Genomic DNA, 9,667 nt, shown 5'->3' with positions numbered 1-9,667 from the left:
TGCGACGCGGATTTCGTTCAATTCGCTTTTTCACTTTTCGAACCATTTCTGCCGATGTTGCTGTTTTTTTTCGTCCACTTCCTTGACGTCGGGCTACGCTACCAGTATCATGGTAACGAGCGATGGTACGAGACACAAAACATTTATTCACTTCTAAATGCTGGAGGGCTCTAACGATAGCCACTTGTGGTTTTCCAGCCAAATGCAAAGCAATCACACTATCACGCTTGAATTCCATCACAAATAACTTTTTTTTTGAAAAATTCCCACCAAAATGCTTTTGTGCGCTTGTAAACAATATAATGAGCTGTCACTAGAATAAATCTGACAGCTGTGGGACGAGCGGTTTAGAAATGACAGCAGTCTGAAGTTGGTTGCAGTTTTTTCATCTCACCTTGTATAGAAGATCGTTAAAAAATTTTATATATGTATGCACAAATTTTTATATATCAAATCAAATGATTATTCCTTTCAGCCCAATTTACAATAACAACATATGATTTTCACACAATTGCGACAAAAGTTATGAAAACTTTAGGACATTTTGTTGCAATAGTTATAGAGGATCCAACTTTTTGAGTGGCGTCACTTTGGACATAAAACTACATTTTTTGGAAAGAACTATAGTGTACTATTAGTAAAATCTTAAGAGGTGTTCTAGAGAGGCAACTATGCGCTATAGTAATTAATTAGGTGTCAATATCTTGCAGAATAAACGTGTTTCACACAGATACCAATTATGCTCCTTGGTCTAGAAGTTTGAACTAGATGATTAATGCAGAAAATTTTGAAAAGATCTGTAATTTTTTCTGAACTATTATATTTAATCCAAAAAAAAATTCAGAACTAACCTTAATTATTAGTCGATAGTAAAAACAATAAGGTTTTTACAGAAAACATACGGGCGAGGGACCACTTTGGACCCAACATTCGTGGAGTAATTTTCCAGTTGTGTAAATTATTGTCACAAAATTTCCTTTTAAATATAGTCATATTTTGGACAGCCTCATCGTGTCAATGTAATTTATTTCATATTAAGAATTAAACTTTTAGCAAAACATATTTTTTGTTTATTGGAATTTTAAGTTAATATTTCATTGAGCTAATTATTGAAAATTCATGCTGGTTTCTAATTACTTACTAATGGATTTTTAATTGAGTTATTGACCGATTTTTATGTTTCTGAGAAAAACTCATAAAATATTAACACAGTAAAATGAATACACAGAGTTGATTTTAACAGACTTTCATATTCGGAAATCGACAGATTTTTTCTCCTAAAAGGTTTTTTCAGATTTCAAGACATAATGACACAAAAAAAGCCTAAAATGATAATAAGAAATGTACTAGTCTTATTATATCTACTAAGTTTTTGTGTGTATTGTTATTCTGCTTCAGAGGTAAATATATTAAAAAAAGTAAATTAGAATACTTAAACTCGTAAAGTTTCCTTTAGGCTTATGGGAGAGTGATTTTCAAGAATATGTACTGCTCCGTACACAGCAAGAAAGTAAAATCATGTGAAGGCAATACTGGTTACAAGGATAATCAATCCACTTTAAATGTAATGATGGAGTATAATGTAGACATCGAGGACCCTCGCGCTACTATACAATTTACTTTAATGCAAAATGCCGAGCGTAACATGAACTTGTTCAGCGTCAACATAGACTTGTGTAAAGCAATAAAGACTATGCCCCGTCGAAGTGTGGCCCAAATCTTATGGAAACAGATGACTCAAGCCGCAGTGAACTTTCCCACAAAATGCCCCATAAAAAAAGTACTACAAATTGCTATTTAATCAACTTCATATTTTTTAATCGCAGTATATACTTCTAGAATATACCAGTTTCATTAAATGGCTTTTACATTGGAAGTAATCTCATACCGAGTTATGTACCATTGATCAATTTCTCTGGCAGTGCAATCTTATTCGACGGAAGTGAACCCCTTTATACTGTAGCAGCTATGGGTGTGATGTGCCGTGGTCAAAAGAACTGCCGTAGTCTTGAAAAATAAAACTGAAAATTATAAGTAAAATAGATGTATAGATTATATGGATGCATACGCAAACTGCATTTTTACTATATTATCTATTGAGTAGTTCGAAAAAAAGAATTAAGTTTAAGGGGTGATACGATATAAAACATAATGGCATATTCAAGAACTTAAATAGACACTAAAATAATCAAATATTTCATTCAAACCATGTGTTCTATTTATAATAATGGTGTCTAAGATTATATGTTAAAACTCTTCATTAACTGGTCCTTAAAAGTGTTACTCGAAGAATTTTACAATGTACCATTTATTTTTAAAATTTTAAAGATCGAAAAGTAGATCTTAGTGCTCAAAATAGGGAATGATATTTCTTATAATAAGCTTAATTAATTAGAAGAATAATTGAAATTACTTCATAAAGTTTCATAAAATTAGGAAAATAATTAAGAATCGGCTTACAAATTATAATCACCAACAGAACCAGCGATTCCTTTTTGGAGAATGAGACAGAGAAAAGAAATTCGATAAATCTGTTTTCGACACGTTGAACTAATATAATATTAAATAGTCGGAGAAGTACCTGTAAAAATTTATTTAAACTACGTTCAAGACTATTTTATATCAAAGAAATAAATTTATCTTTATTAATCTGCCAATTTCCATGTATTCTTTAATGTTTTCGTTTGAACTATCTAGTAAAAATACATATTATAATACTCTGATTTATTAGTGTTTGACACCAGCACAGAGGGAAGATTGTATGTGCTAGATTAATAGAGTATATATCAAGTTAGTCTCTACCTTAACAAGACACCAAACCAATTGGAATGCTCTTGCTTCATAAATTATTCTTCCCATATCTTATTAAATTGATATGGAACGTGCTTTTTAACGAAAGATACTAAATTTTTAATATAAACTATTGTTTTCAATAAAGAGATTTTTATCTAACAGTAATGAATTGCAACAAAAAAAATTTTTATTATTTTTAATTTATTAAATTTTTGGCTGACCATACAGCTATTTCGAGTTTACCAAATACTTATCTTCTGTGGTCTTGGAATTATTTTTTATATTTAATAAGCAGTAAATAAAATTTCTAAACTGCAAGTACCAGAGGTTAAACTCTTACCCTGCCAAATTTGAAGCTCAGACTCAGTGTTCATTAGCCAACTGACCCGTATCTGACTGTTATGTTCAAACTTGAAGTTTTGTTTGCTGTAAAACTTCATTAACAAATTTACTTGCTGTATTATATTATACTACATATATAACTAAATATATACAATTAAATAAAAAATAATTCCAGGACCACTGAAAATGAGTATTTGAAAATATTTGACACAGCCGTATATTCAGCCCAATTCCAATTAATCAAATAATTCAAAAATCAAATTCAGTTGTTGTAGTTCACTAATTTTGAAAACCTCTTTAACAAAGAGAAGCCTTTCTATATAAAGAGAAATCTTAAAAAAAGCTTTTCCTGAAAAAAAAATTGCTATCGAACTCAGTCGTTATATGTCCATATATATCTAATAAATATCGTTGCATATCTAATGATTGCTTCTACAAAATTCTCGATTACCATCTACTCTAATTGTATGACTCCCTCCCTAAATCTTCCATTCAATTTTTAAGTAGCCTAGAAACAATATCGAAAATAATCAGACAAAGTTAGGCAAATAAATATTTATGAGAAAATTGATTCCACACACCCTGCCAATATATAAAAAAGTTATCATATGAAGTAGGAAACTATTATATAAAACAGGTTAAGTATTCGTCTGGCTCTTTAAGATCTGTATGGAATTTTTCGCAGATTAAATAACGTAATTCTCAAACTGAATTACTGGACTGATAAAGAGAAGTTGCAGACATGGGGTAAATTAAAAATTGAAAGTTTCATCGATATAAGACCCAAAATATTATAACAAGTATTTTATATATTTTATACTTGATTTGTATTGTAATTATGTTCCAAAACAGTCAAACTGAGTTCTTAAAATTGTTATCAATCAAAATTGACTGAACAAAATCTTGGAATCAATTGCTACGTTACATCAAATTATATTACATTACATTAGATTACATTATATTAAACCCATTATTCAACCAAATATATTACATAACGCCTATATTTATATACTAGTACATATCAATTTAAAAGAAACTGGTGTTGTTTTCTGCTTTTATAGAGCTGTGAAACAGCACTTTTTCTTCTGTTTTTCAACAAATGACTTAATAACTCAACAAATAGTTTTATTTAAGTCGTACCACATTATGTAAGGTCTAAAGAAATTTGTACTAAAGAAATTCATACGATGTTCTATTTGTTGTTTCCAGTTTTAAAAAATATATTGACGCGTCAACTACAATCAGCATGAAAAAAAAGTAAAATTGGCATATCCACATATCCGAAGGAAATCAGGCTGTCCTATAAAGAATAAAGTATTATAATTAAGTCATGTTTCATTTTTAACGATAGATGGCGCTCCCCGGGCGTATCGAACAATATGGTATAATAACAATATTTAGATAGAATTATATCTAAACATGATGTAATGCACGCTTGTTGAAAACAAATTATTAAAATTGTCTTGCGTGCATTTAATTATACTACATAATTATGTATTTTTAAAAAACATTAAATATAAATTACAAATATAATTGATATATTTTTCAAAATTAGTTTTTCAACAAAAAGTGAATTTAAAACTTATTTATTAAATAAAAATCAAACATGAATAAACTTAATATTCTGCTACACTTTTTTTGGTTACATGGACTGTTATTTTTCTATAACATCGCAGCTGAGGTCAGAAAGATATTATATGGAGAAAATGTTTAGTTGCTTTAATTTATATATGTTTATTAGAATACTGGCCAAATAGTGTTCAGGTATCTTGACTGTGCAATCACTAGTAGCAAACTAGTCCGAAAATGTGAAGGTGGCATAACTAAGGTGGACAATGTCACTGCATTAAACATGGAGATAGAATTCAGTGAGGACTTGACAACTCCATCGGCTATTACAAGTTTCAATTTAGAACAAAATGGCGGTCGAAATTTTAATATTTTTAATATTAAATTCGATTTATGTAAGATTTTCAAACAACTTCCGAAACGCGGTATATTGCAATCGTTCTGGAAACGAGTGATCGCAGCCTCAGATAATTTGCCAAAGAAATGTCCAATCAAGAAGGTATACCCTACATAAACTGTTGGTTAACTATTGATGTAAAACATTTTATTTTGCAGGATATTGTATATAAATTTAAGAATATGTATGTTGGCACTGACATTGTGCCAAGTTACTTGCCTTTGATCAACTTCTCGAGTAAAACTGACATTTTTCAAGGCAGCGAGAGTATCATCACTGTAACCACTATGGGTATGATGTGTAGAGAGCAGTACTTTTGTAAACATTTTACTGATATGGTTAAGACATAATTTGCATTATTCACTTGGAGATGTAAAATATATAAAGAATTTTTTTGGAAATATTGCAATCAATGTAGTTTTTACTGCTAAATAAATTTAACTATCAGAAAGTTTTGTATTTATTATTTTTTTATTTCTAATTTTAATCTAATATCTGTGCACTAAAAAGAGTTCAATAAACAATTTTATTTCAATTTTGTTATATAAATACAATTAAATAAAGTTTTTAATTTTTATTTATGTTATTATTTCTTAATTACAAATAATTTATATATACCTTTGTGCTACTGATTACTTTGTAAATGGATTTTTAATTTGTTTTTGAGTGATACCTACTTTTCCACATAATTTAAAATAATAGCACAGCAGATTGAATAGACCTGCTTCATCCGAAATAAAACATTTTACCTCTCCGAAAGGTCGTTTTCAAAGGATTTTAGATATGACTAAACTCTCACTGCCTAAGTTAGTACTGAACAATGTTCTAATTTTAATATATATTATAAATTTTACATTTTATGTAAACTCTGCAGCTGAGGTAAGCATTTTTTATTAATTAAAATTTAAAAATAAATATTTAATTTCTTTTTGCCCAGAGCTATGGAAAAATAATTTTCAAAAATATGCACTGCTCCATTCATAGTAAAAAAGTGAAATCATGTGATGGTTATACAAGCTACAAAGATGACCGATCCGTCTTAAATTTAATGATGGAATTCAATGTTGACATTATGGATCCTCATACAACTATACAATTTACTCTAGAACAAAATGCTCAACGTAATATGAACCTATTCTCAATCAACGTAGAATTGTGTAAGGTCATGAAAAGTATACCTCGACGCAGTGTCTTACAAATATTGTGGAAGCAAATCCTTCAAGCTGGCATCAATTTGCCAAATAAATGTCCCATAAAAGAGGTTATATAAATTTTAGAATCCCTTAATTACTTTATTTGTTACATCACTACTTTCAGAACATACCCATTGGCTTGAACGGTTTTTATATTGGAGGTGACCTAGTTCCAAGTTATGTACCATTGATAAATTTTTCCGCCAGTGGTATGGTGTTGGATGGAACTCAACCATTATTAACTGTGACTACTGTGGGTATAATGTGTCGTGGGGAAAAGAACTGTCGGAACCTTCAATGAATATATACTATTAAAGCAGTATTTCAAAATAAATAAATAAATTCATGTATTAATGTAGAAAATATTTTTATAGACATTTCAAATTAGTACAACTAATTTTTTTGCAAGTTTTTTGTGCAATTTTTTGAATTCATTTTCCCTTCCTTAAATACATATATATCATATATTTGGACCTATTTTATTTAAACGGTCTTAACGTTGTGTAATGTTAGTATCGGCAGGATCGCCATGTAATGGATAATGGCAGGATTGCCATGTAATGTATTATGTATATATATATGAATGAAATTTCGCAGGATTAAAAAAAAGATCCTTGAGTATTATCTTAGCTCTCCAGCCGCTTGTTCTATTCTTTCAGCAGTTATGCTGTATAGAATAGTGTTTTCATCAGATATTATGCCGTACATCTTCAAAACAAGCGGAAAACAGAGAGCAATAGTCTTCCAATGGAAAGTGATATAAGGTAAAGAAAAAATAAAACTTTTTAATTTATTTTTCGAGCTATTTATATAAAATGGTTTTTTATATGTTTTTAATCCTGCTGTAGGTCTCTTCTTGTTAAATAATTTAACATTTAATATTTTTTATTATACTCTATATTTCGACTCTTCTTCAGAGTCATTATCAGGATTAAGATTACAAGTTAATATGAAAGTAATAGTAAAGCAGAAATAGTTGGAAAAGAATACTCGGACATTGCGAAATATCACTTAAACTGAATACTAAATAATCAAGAATATGGTTCACTAAAATTTTAAATAATAGGGGAAAGAGAAAAACTTTTAAAATATGATTATGAAGAAACTTTGTTCTTTGCTCCACTTTCTGCTCTTGTCAAGCTCGGAGATATAAGTATAATGGATTGAATAGTCCACCGAAGGGCGTATTATGCCATATACTTAGGATGACAGTAATAACATCGTAAAAAGCAGAATAAAAAAAACTACGCCAATTCAGTTGACCATAAGTGTCAACCAATTAACTAACTTACGAACAGAAACTGATGAAGAAGTCAACTTATCTTAAACTTTCATTCTCATAACGGTATTCTGGTATAAAACCTTAGAATGCTTTTATGATCCATAGATAACGTATGATAAGGTCCTTTATAGGATTGAAATTCTTCAGTGAGTACGGTTATCACTATTTTCTTTTAACTCAAGAAAATAAAAACAAAATATTTGTTGTGATATACCCATATACAAAAAAGAATAACAGAGCAACCGAGTCGTTCACCATCCAATTCAATCAACGAATTGACGGTACGCTGTCTTACTGACTGACATGGTTAATAATTAAAGGCACCTTTCAATGACTGCTGTCGTTGCTATCTTTAGAAAGGGGAAGAGAAAAATGTTATAAATATAGGATCTGATGAATATTAAAATAATCTGTTGATTCGCTGGTTTGAAATAAATCTTCTTGAAACAGTTAACGTGCCCCAAATTGTAATAACTCAATAAGTCAAATATCTTGATTAGTTAAGTCGCATTTTTTCAAAGGGTGTCTGCTTTTCACCCTTGAAGCGATTTTTTAGGTCTAGCATATGGATAGTGTCTCATCTTTGAATTACACCAGACCATAATTTATGTTTGAGTAAGTTTTTGGGCTACCACTCTTTTCTAGACTAACAGAATAGAGTCTAGCTATTAAGTTAAGCTGCATATTTTTGCTAGGCGAGTTGACATTATTTTGTATGTTCTTTCATTGCAAGTATTGCTTTATGTATCTCAGTAACTGTTTGTATTGTATCTGCGACCTTTAAATCACCCTGTATAGTTATTAAAATAACTAATTATAATTGGGCTACTATTAAAAATTTATTATGAGATTGATTTAAACGTTTATTTTAGTTTTGTTTTGTTGTTTGTTAAATACATCAGTGGTTAATGTAAATAATATAAAATTGTTTTTTAAAACTATACGTAATTAGTAATTATTTGAAATCATTTCTGAGCACTGACGAAAAAATGTGGCGAATGAAGCTACAAATAATATTTGAGCTTATCATATTAATCGAAATTGTGTTTAGTTTAAAAGTATACAATTTTTTTTTTACATTTTAAAACTTCTGCATATAATATAGATTCTTCTCTCAGACCCAGAGTAAAATAACAATGACCGACTCCAATTGTACCATCCACAGCAAGAAAGTTAAAATGTGTGAAGCTATTTTGGGTTACAAAGGTGATGTTTCCACTCTAAGTTTAATGCTGGAGTTCTCTGAGGAACTTATTAAGCCAGAAACAAACTTGGACTTTATTCTATTGACGACTGGTCGAAGAAATTTAAAACTTTTCAACATGAGACTGGATATGTGCAAGTTCTTTGCAAGCATCCCAAAGCGCAGTGTTGTGCATATGTATTGGAAACGCATCATGGAAGCTGCAGAAAATGCACCTAAGAAGTGTCCAATAAAAAAGGTATTGATTAAATCGAATGCTAATAAATATTACAGATCTATCATATACATATGTCTAATGATTTCTTACAGAATACACAATTCATGTTCAAGGATTTCAGTATAAGCACAGAATTCGTACCAAGTTTTGTCTCATCAATTAACTTCAGTAGCACTGCCGTTGTCTTTGAAGGGCCCCAAAAGATTCTAACGCTCGCGTCGTTTGGCGTTATGTGCAGGGGCCCAAACTGCGACAAATACCATTGAATCTAAAATGTCACATAAGATGGTGGATGTGGTGCACTCGCGGAAACTAGGAAAACCAAGCTTAATTAATTACTTATGATGAATAATGAATAATTTTGTGCGTGTGTCACTGTAGCGATTAGTTTCAGTTTCCGTGTCAGAATCACTACACACTCGTTATCGTGTATATCTAAGCTGCTAGAACTAGTTTACAGATCATTAGTCATATAAAGGGAAATAAATACAGAAGAATAAAACAAACTACAAATAACAATGAAAAATGAAAAATGTGAAAAATATGATAAAAAAAAATAAATGAAAAATATTCAAAATGAAATGAAGAAGCGTGTGGTAATCATGCTCGCACTGCAGTTGCAGTGGCGAGCATGGCACAATTCAATGAATCTGGTCCTGCCCGGCGGTTC

The 9,667-nt window shown here is 30.1% G+C and overlaps 1 protein-coding gene across 1 annotated transcript in view; it reads right to left on the bottom strand.

Annotated features, from left to right (window-relative positions):
* The window catches only part of LOC119674656, a 39,847-nt gene extending 34,420 nt beyond the window's left edge, over positions 1 to 5,427 (bottom strand). Inside the window, exon 1 of the mRNA XM_038085804.1 lies at positions 5,321 to 5,427. Within this exon, the coding sequence (XP_037941732.1) occupies positions 5,321 to 5,427 (107 nt within the window). The remainder of the gene's footprint in view (positions 1 to 5,320) is intronic.
* Positions 5,428 to 9,667: the final 4,240 nt, after the last annotated feature.

The sequence above is a fragment of the Teleopsis dalmanni genome, chromosome 2 (genome assembly GCF_002237135.1).
Source record: "Teleopsis dalmanni isolate 2A chromosome 2, ASM223713v2, whole genome shotgun sequence".
Classification (NCBI taxonomy): domain Eukaryota; kingdom Metazoa; phylum Arthropoda; class Insecta; order Diptera; family Diopsidae; genus Teleopsis; species Teleopsis dalmanni.
The sequence above is the reverse complement of the archived record's forward strand: the minus strand, read 5'-3'. Positions and strand labels throughout refer to the sequence as shown.